Source organism: Syngnathus scovelli, chromosome 4, assembly GCF_024217435.2.
Source record: "Syngnathus scovelli strain Florida chromosome 4, RoL_Ssco_1.2, whole genome shotgun sequence".
Lineage (NCBI taxonomy): Eukaryota > Metazoa > Chordata > Actinopteri > Syngnathiformes > Syngnathidae > Syngnathus > Syngnathus scovelli.
The window spans coordinates 21,724,358-21,740,126 of record NC_090850.1 but is presented as its reverse complement, the minus strand read 5'-3'; the positions used below and the strand labels follow the sequence as shown (position 1 = coordinate 21,740,126).

The following is a 15,769-nucleotide window of genomic DNA, read 5'->3' as shown; positions in this document are numbered from 1 at the left end:
TTTTTTTTCCATGTTCTCAGATCCGCAAGTTACGCCGGGAGCTAGATGCCTCCCAAGAGAAAGTTTCCGCCCTGACGACACAGTTGAGCGCCAACGTGAGTCAACGTGCAAATCAACTTTGATTTTAGTCGAGGCATAGTCTACTTGTAAAAAAATATCTGGATTCACATGGTCTTAATTCATGCAACCACTTGTGAAATGGAGTCAACGCAAGCCAGCCACTTTTTCTTCAGTGTTATATTGCACAAGTTTTGCTACGCTTCAACGCTTATCTGCCGCCTGAGTCGGTGCACGGCGTGCTTTAACTGAGGGCGAAAGATATGTGGCGAAGCCAAAGGTCTTAGATTACAGCAGAGTCATGTCTTGGCACACTGCTGTGAAGCTGGTGCAGATGTGCCCTCAAGATTTACAAAGTATGTGTGTGTGTGTGTGGCAGGGGCGTAGATACACAAGCTAGGTTACCATGGATTTTGTTGAATCAGACATGAGACACGTAAAAGCAGCTGTGATTTGTGCTTGTCCCTCAGGCTCACCTGGTGGCGGCGTTCGAGCAGAGTTTGGGCAACATGACCATCAGGTTGAAGAGTCTCACCTTGACGGCTGAGCAAAAGGTGGGAAACGTTGAATGCCGAAAGTCGTTGTTTGAATGCTCACGTTTTGATTCGACAGGATTCTGAGCTGAACGAGCTGAGGAGGACCATCGAGCTGCTGAAGAAGCAGAACGCTGTCGCTCAAGCCGCCATCAACGGGGTCATCAACACACCTGAGCTTACATCCAAAGTGGAAAGGACAGGTAGAAATGATCTTCTATTATTGAAAATCAAATCCAGAGATGTTTCTTTGAACCGATTTTGTTGCTCGCGTTCAGGTAGCAGTAACGGCAGCGTTCATCATCAGCAGCAACAGCAGAAGCAACCAGATCTACGAATCAGGAGGCAGCATTCCTCCGACAGCGTCAGCAGCGTAGCTAGCGCCACCAGCCATTCCAGCGTGGGCTCCAACATGGACGCCGATGCTAAAAATAAGAAGAAAAACAAGAAGAATTGGGTAAGACAAAGTGTCAGATTTACACCAGAGGCCAACCAGACATGTTTTCTTTTTTTTTTTTTGTCCTTTTGTGCTTTGGCCTTGCACGTTTCCTCGTCAGACATCTTTCACAGGGGAAAAGGTGACTCATCTATTTGATTTTTGCGGTTTTTTCCGTCATTCGCAGGTCAAAACTCCTCTTACGGTAGCTCCCGTGACTTTTCTACATATTTCAAAAACTCTTTGTCTGATCTTTCGTCAATAATTCTTCCTTCTTTGTTAGACACTCTTATGCACCGGAGGACAAGTCCGAGACGATGACGTATGCAACTTCTGTCATCACGCGCTATGTGGTGTTAGCCAGCCGCTTGTGTGGTCAGAACCCGATCAGAATGTAGAACTGGAGGCGGAGCTTAGAGCTGCTTTGTGCTGGTGTTAAAAGATGAGAGCTTGTGTCACGTTTCCTGCGATAATAAACACCCCCCCCCCCCGCTCGCCCCTCCCTCCCCCATGTCTGGGTAGTAAGCTTGCACTCATGCGAGGGTCCTTCATAGTTCAGAAACGTTGCAGTCAACAAAGTCCGGCTAATCTGCTTCGGACCCGGCTCGGCTCGAACTTTTGTGTCGCCATAACACATTAACACCGGCACGACTTGTGCTGTTTTGTCTCTCCTGTCTTCATTTTGCTTCGCTTCATGGTGCAGGTCTACGAGGTAAGATTAGTGCATCCTGATTGCTAAATGCTGCAGAACCCGTTTTTTTTTTTTTTTTAGGATACTAACCTATTTCCTTTTTTTTTTTTTTTGACCAACTTACTTCCTTTCCTCTCCTCAGCACCGCTTCCCTTTACTCACCACTCCTCCTTTCGTAGGACTCGGAGCTCTTTTAATTCAAGGGAATCAAAACACCCTGAAATACGTTCACGCTCTTGGGGAAAATCATTTTGGATGTGTTAAGAGTTCTTGAGAATTGATAAAAGCGATAATAGTCATTCTGTTCATAAATAAATAAATAAAATGTTAAAAATTAAATAAATAAATAAATTTTAAAAATAAATAAAATGAAAAAATACATAAATAAAATGAAAAAATAAATAAAAATAAATAAGTGGTTGTGACTCTTGAAAAGATAGGAAACTTTCCACCATCATTTTTATCACTGTAGCGAATTTAATTATAAGACCATGCAAATATTCCTTCCTAATTAATCATATTTGGAGAGAAACAATATTTGTCCAGCATTTTTTCAGAGCCAACTTCCACTGCTTTTCCTGGCATGACCCTGCACCTCCTCCCTGATCTTATTTTTGGACTGCATCCAAGCCTTGAACACTAATTTTATGTTTCTCACTCTTTCTTTCTGTTTTTTTTTTTCTTTTTTGCCTGCAGCTGCGAAGCTCCTTCAAACAGGCGTTCAGCAAGAAGAAATCTCCCAAATCAGCTTCATCCCACTCGGACATCGAGGAGATGACGGATTCTTCGCTGCCCTCCTCTCCTAAACTGCCTCACAACGGGACCGGCGCGACCAACCACATGCTCAGGAACACACACTCCAATTCGCTGTACGTAAACGCTTTTGGATTTTGTCGTTAAATATCAGTTGGAAAGCTTGCAAGTTCCTTCACGTTCTGAGCTGTGAAATCGAAAAGAAAATGTACCATCTAACATGAAATGCTAATGCCCCCTAGTGGTAGAAACAAATCTGACTCAATGTTTTACACACCTTTGAATGATATCGTGCCTAAAATTTCTTTTTTTAAACACTCCCAGATTGTCTGAATGTTTGGACAGCGAGGCGGAGACCGTAATGCAGCTGCGGAGTGAGCTCAGGGAGAAGGAGATGAAACTGACAGATATCCGCCTGGAAGCGCTCAGCTCCGCCCATCAGCTCGACCAGCTACGAGAGGCCATGAACCGAATGCAGGTTGGAGGGCACAGACAAATAATTCGTCACCAGACGCCCGTTTCCGACTTGAACGTGCCCATTCTTGTGTCTACAGCTGGAGATTGAGAAGCTGAAGGCGGAGAATGATCGTTTGAAGTTGGAGAATCAAGGAAGCAGGACGGGCTCCCAAGTGTCCATCTCCTCGTCCCCTCCCCCTCATACGCACAGCCAGCAGGCTCCTGGAGCCAATGTGGGGATCTCACAGCACAGTCTGAACTTGGCTACCAGCGAATCCACCAGTCTTGGTAAGAGCATTCCAAAAATGTGGAAAATGATAAAGTCCAGATAAAATGGACCATCAGAATTTAATCCAGCTTCTGCTCTGTTGTTGTCAGACATGCTGTTGGATGACACGGGTGGAGAGGGAGGTGTGAGGAAAGAAGGTCGCCGCGTGAAGATCGTCGTCAGCCTTGACGGCGACGCTTTGTGGCCGCAGGTAAGACAACAAAGCAGTTCAATGCTAGCAGAGCTGCCGTCGTCTACATTTCGATGTTGAAATCAAGATGGCTGTTTGTCAACGGCAGGAGGCGCGCTCTCCGAGCTTTCTGATCGGGTGCATCGGTGTCAGCGGCAAGACCAAATGGGACGTGTTGGACGGAGTGGTCCGACGTCTTTTCAAAGTAAGTGACAATTTGAAATACCTGATCACATGATTAAATTCTGAAAAGATCTTACTCTAATTGTTATGCACTCGCTGTCCACTAGGAGTATATCACCCACGTGGACCCGGTAAGCCAGCTGGGCCTTAGCACAGACAGCGTGGAGGGATACAACATCGGAGACATCCATAGGCCTCGGAGCCCCGGCGCCGCTCACACCCCCGAGCTGCTACCTTGTGGCTACCTGGTCGGAGACAGCAACACCATCAACATCCAGCTCAAAGGTATCAAGATGTCATCCAGGCGTCCTCACGCTGAAGATCCATTTATGTCGTTTTCCGTCTATTCATTCATTTGTGTCCGCAGGCGCGAGCAGTGACAGCGTGGACTCGCTGGTGTTCGACACGCTCATCCCAAAACCGATGCTGCAGCGCTACGTCTCCCTGCTGAGGGAGCACCGCAGGGTCATCCTGTCGGGCCCCAGCGGCACAGGAAAGACGTACCTGGCCAATCAGCTTTCTCAACACCTACTGCTACTCGAGGGCCGACCTCTGACCCCTCACGCCATCGTCACGTTCAACGTGGATCACAAATCCAGCAAGGTGAACACATAAAGGTTATTTGAAATTTATGTGGCATCTAACATGCTGCGATCCCTCCCGGTAGGAGCTCCGGCAGTATCTGTCGGGATTAGCCGAGCAGTGCAGCGGGGTGTTGGGTGAGGAGAGCCCTCTAGTGGTCATCCTGGACAACCTGCACCACGTCAGCTCACTCAGCGAGATCTTCAACGGCGTCTTTAACAGCAGCCACAAGCACAGGTTGGTTCCACTCAAACTGGGTCTTGGCCACCACTAGAATTCAGATCTTGAGCTTGATTGTGGAGGTGTACCTAATGGTCTGTCCCAAATTGCGTAAGTCTAAATTTGGAAGTTGTTATGAAGATCTGACCGATGTGCATTGTGTCTCATCAGCCCGTATATCATCGGCACCATGAGTCAAGCTACCTCGTCTGCGCCCAACTTGCAACTTCACCACAACTTCAGGTAAGCTTGAACTCCCGACTGAAAAGTTCTTCCGGAATTTGAGCTGAGTGATGTCATCAGGTGGGTGCTGTGCGCCAACCACACGGAGCCGGTCAAAGGCTTCCTGGGACGCTTCCTTCGGAGGAAGCTGATCGAGGTGGAAATTGGCAGCCGAACGCGTAACGTGGAGCTGGTGAAGATCATCGAGTGGATCCCGAGGGTGTGGCAACATCTCAACCGGTTCCTGGAGATGCACAGCTCCTCGGATGTGACCATAGGTGAGAGCTTCACTCTTTTGTGGATCGGTCGGAGGACGTGGAGAAGCGGCCGATCACTCAGGTCTGCACCTTGTTGCTGACAGGTCCTCGTCTCTTCCTGTCCTGTCCGATTGACGTGGAGGGATCCAGGGTTTGGTTCACTGATCTCTGGAATTACTCCATCATTCCGTACATGCTGGAGGCTGTTCGAGAAGGACTGCAGGTAACGCAACCGTTCCCTCCTCATCCTCAACTCTGTCAGAGAAACAAAAATAATGTCAATGAAGCAGATTCTTGATGGCAATCAAACTTCTTCTGCTCTTCAGTTGTATGGCCGGAGAGCCGCGTGGGAGGACCCCGCCTCCTGGGTGATCGACACCTACCCGTGGTCAGCTACGCCCGCTCCAGCCGATTGGCCCCCGTTGCTGCAGCTGAGACCAGAAGACGTGGGCTTCGATGGCTACTCGGCCCCGAGAGAAGGAGTCCGGAAAGAGCCGCCTCAAAGCGACAGTGACGCAGACCCGTTGGTGAGTCATCCTGGAATTTCACCTTTTACACCTCACTTATAGGATTAATGGAGAAAAACCCAAAAATATAATCCTCTAGATGAACATGCTGATGCGCCTGAAGGAGGCCGCCACGTCGTCAAGCCCTCAGAGCTACGACAGCGACTCCAACAGCAACAGCCACCAGGACGACATCTTGGACACGTCGCTGGAGTCCACCCTGTGATGCATTCAGGGCACCGACGGACTGCTCTCACTGTGAGAACTTGATTATCATGCCACAAAAAAATCCAGCCACCTTAATTTGGGTGCAGGCAACCCAAATATTTATAAGACAGACATTTCAGAGGACAAAAGGCGATTCAAGTTTTCTGCTGCACTGTTTTGTTTTTATAATTTTCTTGTTTGTTTTTCACCACTGTGGCCCGCGGTTCCTCTGCGAAGGAGCTTTTGACATCAGCGTCCGACAGAATTAAAGCACACAGCCTCCTAATGTTCATCGCGATCAGCACCAGCCATCAATCTATCACCGCCAAGTTACGTCATCAGGCGGCAGTGCACCTATCAGGCCTGCAGGTGGCGACACACGCTCTACTGAAAAGTTTACTCGCTACGATTGACAGACACCATTACGCCATTAAATTCATTCATTCACTCAGTGATTATTTTTATGTGCATGATGATGTAGCAAAGCCAGCAAACACTGTAGCAAAAAAAAAAAAATGATAATCAGAATAAGTACCCAGGTGTAAAATATATATATATTAAAAAAAGAGGAGTGAAATAGGCCTCATGTCATTAGGCAGAATTTTGCATTAATTCCATGTTTACGGTAAACTTCTGCATGCTTTTACCTCCACATGAGACTCCATAATATCTTCATGATCATTCGTAGCACAAAGACCTATCGGTGCTGTACTCAGTTCAAACAAAAAATGCCTTACTTTATTTTCAACAGATGCGTTTGGGTTCTTTGTGTCTTGATCTCAAAGGCTTTTGTAAACATGGAGGGCTCTGAGTCGACTTTGTCTCCAAAGTTTTTGAGGAGAACTGTCGACAATTCATCAACACCAATACTGTGAGAATGAAGAGAAGGAGTGAATGAAAGTTGGATTTGCATACTTGGGCCCGAGCTTGTGGAAATAAGAAAAGATGGCTACAGTGTATTTTGAATATGCTTGTTGTTCCAAATTAAATGTGGAGTGCTTTGGTAACTTTTATACCTCATCCCATCCTGAAAGAGTTTTTGATCACGTTCTGTTAAGATTTAGAGGGACGTGTTGAAATGAGTGCTGCTTTGTTTATAAGTATTGATTGTGAGAATATGTGAGGTTTAATATAAGAAGACTTTTTTTTATTTTAAACCTCACATCTGCCTTTAAGGTTGTGCAGTCAAGCAGTTAAAAAAAAAAAAAAGTCATGTTATTCAGCATTTCGCTTCAATCCAATGTCTTTGTTTCCGCCACCGATTCTATGCAACATTCATCGGGATCTTGAGTGGAAGCCAAAAGCTGAATGTGCACTGCTGAGATTGACGTGCAGCATGGAAGCATGTCGCGTTTGTGACCCCGGCCCGTCTGTTGAGTGTGTTTGTGTGGGTCCTCCTAAGCACAAAAGAGACTTGAGAGTTGTTGATATTATTCAAGCATTTAACTATTATCTGTTTTTTTTACTTACAAGCTCAATGAATGTTTAGCCTTCTTTGCTATGTAACATACCTTGTAAATAGTTAAGGATATTTCAGCGTTTTTTGCCGACACTTTTCTAGCTGATTTGTTACAGTACTTGAAAAGAAGTATTTTGTGTACAGTCTCTACATCTGAGCACTGAGGTGCTTTTTGTCATCGCTGAGATTCGGATATCACTGTCTTAGTCTTAAGTTATTGTGGTTCAATTAAAAAAAAAGGTTATTTATGATTGGATTTGGTATCACTGTTGACTTTTTATTACAAGACACACACTTGAATGTACATGTTTATTTGGTATTTGTACAAAAAAGTCAAATGAACATATATACACCATACGTATTAAAGTAATTCATATAAATTATTAATGAAATAGCTACATCTTTTTCAATAAACAACTCTATTCAGGGTGAAGGTAAAATGAACTCAATTGGCATAAAATTCCATACAAAATTGTACAAAAACGCTGTACATTGGAACGAAGCTGTGCAAAAACAGCAAAATGGGAGATCAGAAGCAGATTCTGTCCGGTGCGAGTGCGCATGCGCTGGAACTTTTTTGAATGGGGAAACTAATCGGCGTCCGCGGCGTCGTGAGTTGGAGCGGTATCTTCTTCCAAATGTGTCCTGGAAAAGTCTTGTTAAATGTGGAATACTACGAGACGGTGATCTCCTCTTCGTCTGACTCTGAGAAGTCCGAGTGCTTGCTGGAGAGCGACGGCGACGAGACGCCGCAGGAACCTGTCGTCTGCCTGCCAAATGTCTCCTCCTCGTCCTCCTCGTCGTCTTCAGACTTCTTGCCCACGTCGCTGAGATCCGGGTGCGGGTTGGCCTTGGTGGGAAGCGTCTGCTCGCGGCAGCCGCCGGATGAGAGCAGCTCGCGCTCCTTCGAGTTCCTCCATTTCATTCGCCTGTTTTGGAACCAAATTTTCACCTGGAGAGCAAAAAAGCCAAAGCAGGTAAGGTGCATGAATGGAGCCAAAAAGTGCGTGATGACGTCATTATGCAATTACGTAAACCCGTGATTGTCAAAATGAGGTTTTAAATTGCTAAAGGTTCAGGTATCTTTAGTAAGTTCGACTTATTTGCAATTTAAATATTTATTTTGGTGCATATTTATTGTTTCTTCTTTTTTGATGTACATAATTTAAGATCAACAGACAGATTATTACATGACAGGCAACGCACCCGTTAACTTATCTCCGCAACGTTTTTCATTTATGTCTGCCAATTTGTTTTTCCCCACGGTTTGTTTTATTCATATTTATATTCTATGTCTGTAAATTCATTTTTTTTTTTTACTGCGCTTGTTGAAATATTTAAATGTATCGCGTAAACACAGCGACTCCCACTGAACTTCCGGGTGTTGTTTAGAATGCGTATTGGGGTCACTTTTCAAAATAAATTTCTAAACAAATATTTTAAGGAGATTAATTTGTTTTCGATTTTTTTTACTAAAACATTGCAAGTCTGAAAAGATACAATCTGAAAAAACGCCACGGATTGACAAAACTGTCAATCACTTGCGGTAAATATGAAAAACACTAAATATAAAACAATCCAATGAAAAACAGCATGTGCGATATATGAAGATGTTTTTACCTGTGAATCTTTCAAGCCGAGTTTGGACGCCAGCTTCTTTCTGTCCGGCTTGCTGATGTACTTTTGTTTTTGGAACATCTTCTCCAAAGCTTTGCGCTGCACGTCGGAGAAGACAGCCCTCCGGAGCATCCCTCTGCGGGGCTTCCCTCTGGCGGCCAGTGGCCAAGAGAAAGTTCCCGGGATTGGCACGGCAGAGGATGCTGGCAAGAAAAGAAAAAAAAAAAGAAGGTAAATAACAAAGGCACTAATTTAATGACATATCCATGTGTTGTTCATTGAGGGTGCTGGCGGTGGGGCTCTTTTTTTTTTTTTTTTTTTTTGGAGTGAAATGGCACGAGGTGACTAATTAGCACATTGGGAGCATTGGTATGCAAACGAGCCAGCGTTTCCTTGAAGGAGGCCTGTGTGGGCGGATAGAGGAGTTAATAAAGCGTGAACGGTAATTGTGTAGTAATGAACTAACACAGAAAAGACTCTGGACAGGCGGCGAAGGCCATATATTACGGCCACAAAAGGAGATTTACACTTTTAAACTAAACACAACTGCATACCAGAATACTGATGCCCACAAAAAAAAAAGGGGGGTGCTTTTTTTTCTCTTCTTCTTCTTCGTGGTGCCCTCAAATCATTTTCATTAAATGAACACGAAAAGCTATTGAGGACGCCGAGTTTCTTTGTTGGCCCATTCAGTCCAGCCCATAAAAGGGACTCCATTATGATTAGTCTGAATGAAAGACTTTTATAGACTTTTCTAAGAGATTATTCTTCATCTCACCACTGGCTCGCTGGAGGGGCAAAAAAAAAAGAGGCAGAGAGGAGTTTGTAAGCAAAAACATCCTCAGCGAGGGCATTTTAATGCATTTTTTGGAAACAAGAAGCAACTTGATGTCATGTTGGTTCTGATTGGACCCCAATTTAACAGCATGGGCCACTTCCAGTCACTAATTTTATGGGTGCGTGCGTAAAGTAGGCAAATATGCCTTTATTTGTTTCTTGCTGAACTCGCCGTTAATTGAAAATGACATCATTATTCCTAATTGTGAAGTCACATGACCAAACCCAGGTGAGCCGTGATGTCATTCGCAGTCGACAACAAGTAGCAAAATGGCCACCCCCTCTGAGATGAATAAAAATTGTTAGTTTTTCCTGCTTAATTCAAATTCCACAAATGCAATATAAAAAAGTGGGGTCCTCAGAACATATTATCACAGAGCTATTTTTAAATAGTGCAACAACTATTGACTTTGGATTTCAAAACAAGTTCTCCGTCGATTTGTTCCAAATTTAAATGGCTTTACAATGTCGAAACCATAGGTGACCCTGGACAAAAATGACGTTGACACCCCTGCTCTATGTGGTCTTGTGAGAATATAGAAATCTCTCAATGGCGCCTAATGGGGAAATTAGTGCATGACTGGTAAAAGTCACTCTCCGGGGTGGGTGGTTCACCCCAGTGGGGCCTGACCAAATTGGTCACGGTGCCGAAAAAAACTTTTGTTGGCAGCTACTGCGGCCCGGTGGCCCCCCGGCTCTGTGGGAAAAAAAATACCCCCTAAAAAAACGCCCCTCAATGGGAAGCTGGGGGGCTGTAACCGGCCGCCCCGCCTCTAATTTAGAGCGTGACGATTAAGGATAATTGGTTAATTAGGAGGTAGGTGGGTCTGGGCCAGAGGCCATTAGAGAATCACACTTTTTTTTTTTCCTTCTCTGAGTGTTTCTATTTTGGGAAGAAGGTGGAGGGGTGAGAGCATGTCTACCTGGGTGTAAGTAAGGCGTCCGGAACATGGGCTGCAAGGTTCCGTCAAAGCAGGGGACGTGGAAGCTCTTGGAGTGCATGCTGTGGAGCGTCTGGGGGGAGGGCGCTGCGGAGGGACGGGACAAGTTAGATTGGAGCGCGCTGCCGCGACGGGCAGACTCGCGGGAGAACTTACGTGTCTTTGGTGAAGGCGCAAGGATGGCGCTCACTCCAAACTTGAGGAAAGTGGCGTCCTTGCTGCTTGAAGTTTTGGGCGAGCACGACTCGCGCGTAACGGTGGGCGAACCTCGATCCATGCGCACGTCCGCGAAAGAACAGGTGGTGGCTGCGCTCGGCGGCGTCCGGTTCAAGAACGCGGCTGGTCGGCTTATCCGGAGTAGATCTTCCACGAGGAAGCTGGAATGGGTCGGCAAGGCGGCGGGCAAGCTGTGGTGAAGCGGGAGAGCTGCTGGCCGGTAGAGGCCCGGGTAGAGGGCGGGGGGCGCGATGACGCTTGGGATCATCATGGTCCCGGACTCGTGCCTGAGGAGAATTACTCCGCGTGTCTTAGCGAGGGGAGATGGTGTCGTCGAGTGTTTGCAAAGTCCTCTGTGGTCTCCTCACTGTGGGCGCAGGAGCTTTATAGCGGCAGACCCCCACCGCAACCCCCTCGACGCCCACCCCTCTCGGGCCTGACAGGCTCAACAATGGAGCCAAACAAAGTTCTCCTCACGGGCAGCTTTCATAGTGAGCTGCCATTGGCCGGGGAGTGCAATTTATGATTGCATTCGACTTCATAAGCAAGCAAGACACAATGTGGCCACCACAAAGGAGGTCCACTCATCGGTTTTGCATATGGACCTCTTTCCTTTCACCCTATTGTGTCGGGCCCGGGCTATCGCTGCCTAATTAAAGACCAATCTTTACATATTGTCTCATTATGTGCGATTTTCATTAGGACACTTTCCCCTCATTCCTTTCAATTAATTTATAATAGGAGATGGGTTTATGGTAAAAATACTGTTATAAAAAGAAAATTTGTCCTTGTCCATTCTTCACCGATGAAGGATAATAATATATCACGATCGTATTAGTGTTTTTTTTTTTTTTTTTTTTCTTGGATTCGTCGAGACGCTTCCAAAATGCAAATGAGTTTTTAGGGTTTCATGGGATTTTCAACACTCAATCTGGCCCCGGTCATGGAATAATGTCTTAACGGGATTGTCGCTATCAAAACGCTTTAACAGATGTGTTAAATATCACTTTGTGCACAAGCGCGGCTCGCCACGCACAACAGGAGAAGTGTGCGCCGCTGATCCTGTTAGGAGCATGAACTTTAACTGTCAGCCTCAGCTGCGCAGGAGGCGCCCCCTCGGACGGCCTTTCTCTGCCTCCCTCTCCCCGCTTCCAAGAGGGAAGGGAGAGAAAAAAAAAAGAAGCCGTATTTCTAAAGACGGTTTTGTTCTGCTATTTTAACCGGCTGAATAAAAGTGCATCTGTGATTTGATTTCAAACGCATTCATATGAGCAGACTGCTGAGCGCTCAAATAAAACTCGCATTAATGCCACTTGGGCCCTGATCGTCGTGTTCTGTCAGCTTTACCTCGCAAAAGTGTTCAAGCAGAAAATTCGGAGCAAAAGGACAGTGCACGCACGCAAAATGCATGATAATTTCCATGAAAATAAACACACAGTTCACGTTTAGGCTACATTAAATTAAAAAAATGCTCATTTTGAATCTTTATCCGAAAATGGAACCGCCTGTAAATGAGTATTTCGCAAATAAATAAAGTATTTTAAATAATCATTATTATTTTGTTGAAAAACGTGTATTTACGGATAGCGCATTTAAGTCGGAACTTTTTTTAAAATATAAATTATTGACATTTATGGCAACAGGGTGTTATCACAACAAAGTAAGCAATTTGTTTTCTCCAAAACTTGCAGAGTTCAAAAACAGAATTTTTGTTAAACTGCCTAATATAAAATTTGATTAAAGTTTAGTTCCTTGAAATTCTGAGTTCACCCAACTTTTTTGTTTGTTTGCTCACAGCATAGGCTCACAAAAAAAGGACATTTTATTTAAAAGAAATTTTATAAATAGTTAAGAACAGATGGGAAGGGTTTCATTTGTAAATCTTTATTACATGTTATACAGGTTTTAGATAGAAATAAACTGGAATACCTTTTTTTTAATGAATCCACTGGATATTACATTTGTGTCTCAAATCACTAACCTAGCAGGTCCAATAGTGACGAGTGCTCAAACATCAGTCACTTTTTAAGTAATCATTCCCAGGGAACGCCCCCGTGAAATGATCCTTTGCGCATCACTCAACGCCTATCAGGGGCGCGTCTTGCACGGCGTGCACGCGCACGACGCGCAACACAGACACCTTCGAGAAGCGAGCAGCCCTTCAAAGCACCCCCACCCCCCTTTTTTTTTTTTTTTTTTTTTTATTAGCCCATATTCCTTTACTTGGCTCCCCAAAATCCTCCCTTTGTACGAGCTAAGCAGATGGTTAGCAGGAAGCATGGGCGGCCCGGCCTGACCGAGACGAATTTCTATGAGCTTTGCTCGCTTGCCTCGTCCGAACCGGCTTCTTAAAACAGCTGCCCGAGGCTCAATTAGAGCCATTAAAAGCACATCGCGAACGTATAACAAGACCCGAGCTCCAAGTCCCCGCCAAGCCACCCCACCCACCAATCGGATCATTTGTTATCCTGCGCATTTATTAGGAATAAGTGCGCCCACTTTAGAAACATGGCTCCCGATAGGGATGCTAATGTGCGTGGTTATGAAACCATATGCATCGGTTCCGATTCATACGATGACGTTATCTTACTCTGCAGTCGCGTGCTTCTTCGTCTCATTGGGGAGTGATGATTATAATCATTGATAATAACTATCATAATAATAATCGTGCCGGTCGACAGAAAATCTTAATCGGAGATGGCTTCATGTGTCCCTAAACATATTTGACGCTGGTTTAAAAATATGAAAACGTCTTAGCTTTTTTTTGCCTTGAGATTTGAGTTATTTTCATTTGTATGTTTTAGACCGATAAATGCTTGCTCAATGCCGATTATTCCATGTGTTTTAATTTGTAAACATTGTAATTTATAGCTGTGATATTTCAGAGAAAAATCCAACTGTTGCTGAACCTGACCCTTCATTAATAAATATGACTAAATATGTTACCAGAGAAAAACTAAATTACTTAATATTACTAAACATATTATCATATTACTTATTATTATTATTATTATTATTGAAAATCTGATGGGCTAGAGAAAAAAACCAAGGGCCGATTCGGAATCGCTGCAAAAAAAACATTTAGAATAGTTTGCTCAATCACATCGTTGACCAAGATTTTTTTTCTCCTGTAGCCTACTTCTACCATGTTTGCATAATTTTATATAGATTTAGCAGTCCACTTAATAATCAATATTGTATTTTTAAAGTAGCAGTCTGCACCCAGCTATCAATATGTCATTAAAAAACAATTTTTCTTAGTGGCTCAAGGGTCATCTGTCCCACCTCCTTCAAAACAGCGCTGACATCATCATGCCCGAACAAGCATGTAGCCTGTTAGCAAACAAACTCAAATACCATGTCTTGACACACATTGCTTGCAGAAGACGTGATCGGTGTGATCGTCGATTCAATTTGTCAACACTTTTGATCAGACGTCTGCATTCTTTGTCTGAAAAGGGCGACGGTCCAGTTTAGTAAATAGATGAACTCCACCATTGTGCTGTGTGTGTTTCTGTTGCGTTAAGTGAAAAGGGGGCTGAGTACGTTACCCATGCATGAGAGCCCCTCCATGGGTCGTCCTATTGTGGCCCGAGTCCGACAGGTGGTTACTGTTTATTATTCCCTCATTATTTATTGGTGACGTGGGCGCGGCGAGGACGGGGAACTCCCCGTCTTTTCAGCCGGCCTTGGTGCGACAGATTGCGCTGACTGGTTGTATCCTCGTGATGTGACACCGCACCAGTCACCGTGTAGTTTGACCCCACCCACGCTCTTTAAACACTTTGGAATTCATTAAAGCACTTACTTTTTAAAGTGCATCACTTTGCAAAGGCTTCAAGATGATCATTTGTCCCTACCACCCTGCTTCTACTTGATCATCAAAAATAGCTGGCTAACGTTGTTGCTAAAGATCTTAGGCGAAGTTTATAAACCATCAATTTCAGTTCATTGGGTTGGTCCGCCTGCATGGTTTCACCCTGACATGGTTTCCCACTCGGGGTGTTTTGGCCGCGGCTTCACCTCGCTTCACGGGCAGCGCCCGAGGTCTCGCAGCATCTGGCGCAGGCGGCGCAAAAGCCCCTCACAACACGAGCGAATTAGCAAAGCCCCGAGACTCACAGGCGCGGTGACAAGCATTAAATTGATATTAACTCTGTATTAAACATGCCCCCTCCTTCCACTTCTCCCCAAATGGACCGGTGCCATGTCAGTGCACAAAGCGCTCCGTATGAACTTACGCTGCACCTGTTCTCTCTGACTTGGCCAGCGGAGTTCAACTTCTTAGTTTTCTCTTTCACTCTCATCCAACTTGACTGACTCCACTTGGGCACGCAGCCAAATAATACTAAAAAGCTTTTATTTTGAAGTTGGTGGCGTGTGGTGCTATGACAGCTAGCTTGACTTCTTTCTCTTGGGCCTGCAGTATGCTAGTTTTTATTGCCCTCACAGAGTTGCTACCAACATCAACCACATCCCGAAATCAATTTTCACTTCATATCATATTCCATTAATGACACTATGAAACTGCTACTTAATTGCGCCATCAGTTTGATACGGCACAAGTCTCTGGTGTTAGCAGCTAGCTAGCTAGCTAACTAATTGCTAGCTTTCCTTCCATTTTTCTCTTCTTCAATATGGAAACAGGCTAGATTATTGTAATTCACTTTTCATATTTAAAGGATGTGCCTTAAATTACATGAAATTAAGAAATAAATTAAGAAATAAATTAAAAAATCGTGCCACTTAAGGTTGTGTTCATAAAATCTAACCAACCATAACTCCACATTTTGAGTATTTATTTATTTATTTATTTATTTATTTATTTATTTATTTATTTATTTATTCATTCATTTATCTCTTTATCCATCTCTTTATTAATTTATTGATCATTTAAGTAATTCAATAATCTGCTGTTACCCACCACTTCATTTACCTGGCAACAGTCGAATAAATTGAATACTTATTTTCCACTTAAAGCACTGCTTGTGTCTTTTCCGTCAAATAGTATTCAGAGGCTGATGCGCTGACGTTAAAGCAGGGCTTCTAGTTTTAACAATAATCCGGCAGTGATTTCCATTAAGCCCTTGTGAGGCGCCTTGATGAGCACTGTAACACACACACGCACACACACATGCG

The 15,769-nt window shown here is 44.4% G+C and overlaps 2 protein-coding genes across 9 annotated transcripts in view; one reads left to right on the top strand and one right to left on the bottom strand.

Annotated features, from left to right (window-relative positions):
* nav2a (neuron navigator 2a) overlaps positions 1–7,275 on the top strand; it is a 47,088-nt gene extending 39,813 nt beyond the window's left edge. For all 7 annotated transcript variants that reach the window (XM_049717022.2, XM_049717023.2, XM_049717021.2 and 4 more), the window contains 17 exons: positions 21–95; positions 528–611; positions 670–793; positions 869–1,047; positions 2,414–2,586; positions 2,795–2,948; positions 3,025–3,214; positions 3,305–3,405; positions 3,494–3,589; positions 3,675–3,852; positions 3,935–4,170; positions 4,235–4,386; positions 4,540–4,611; positions 4,672–4,868; positions 4,952–5,070; positions 5,174–5,374; positions 5,454–7,275. In XM_049717022.2, the coding sequence (XP_049572979.1) occupies positions 21–95; positions 528–611; positions 670–793; positions 869–1,047; positions 2,414–2,586; positions 2,795–2,948; positions 3,025–3,214; positions 3,305–3,405; positions 3,494–3,589; positions 3,675–3,852; positions 3,935–4,170; positions 4,235–4,386; positions 4,540–4,611; positions 4,672–4,868; positions 4,952–5,070; positions 5,174–5,374; positions 5,454–5,579 (2,457 nt within the window). In that variant the 3' untranslated portion in view covers positions 5,580–7,275. The remainder of the gene's footprint in view (positions 1–20; positions 96–527; positions 612–669; positions 794–868; positions 1,048–2,413; positions 2,587–2,794; positions 2,949–3,024; positions 3,215–3,304; positions 3,406–3,493; positions 3,590–3,674; positions 3,853–3,934; positions 4,171–4,234; positions 4,387–4,539; positions 4,612–4,671; positions 4,869–4,951; positions 5,071–5,173; positions 5,375–5,453) is intronic.
* dbx1a (developing brain homeobox 1a) lies at positions 6,960–11,002 on the bottom strand. 2 transcript variants are annotated; one of them, XM_049717143.2, is made up of 4 exons: positions 10,571–11,001; positions 10,397–10,501; positions 8,640–8,839; positions 7,315–7,971 (listed from the first exon to the last, which is right to left on the bottom strand). In XM_049717143.2, the coding sequence occupies exons 1-4, from the start codon at positions 10,899–10,901 to the stop codon at positions 7,693–7,695; spliced, it is 915 nt and encodes a 304-aa protein (XP_049573100.1). In that variant the 5' UTR covers positions 10,902–11,001; the 3' UTR covers positions 7,315–7,692. The 2 variants fall into 2 exon arrangements, with proteins under 2 accessions (XP_049573099.1, XP_049573100.1); XM_049717142.2 differs by having other exon boundaries at positions 6,960–7,971; positions 10,397–11,002.
* Between the last annotated feature and the right edge of the window lie 4,767 nt (positions 11,003–15,769).

What these genes read in the sequence shown, in the direction of transcription:
- dbx1a (XM_049717142.2), bottom strand. Translation starts at nt 10,901, where the DNA reads ATGATGATCCCAAGCGTCATCGCGCCCCCCGCCCTCTACCCGGGCCTC. An exon ending in GACGCCTTACTTACACCCAG is followed by an intron (nt 8,840 to 10,396) that starts GTAGACATGCTC and finishes TTTTCTTGCCAG; the next exon opens with CATCCTCTGCCGTGCCAATC. An exon ending in TCGGCTTGAAAGATTCACAG is followed by an intron (nt 7,972 to 8,639) that starts GTAAAAACATCT and finishes TTTGCTCTCCAG; the next exon opens with GTGAAAATTTGGTTCCAAAA.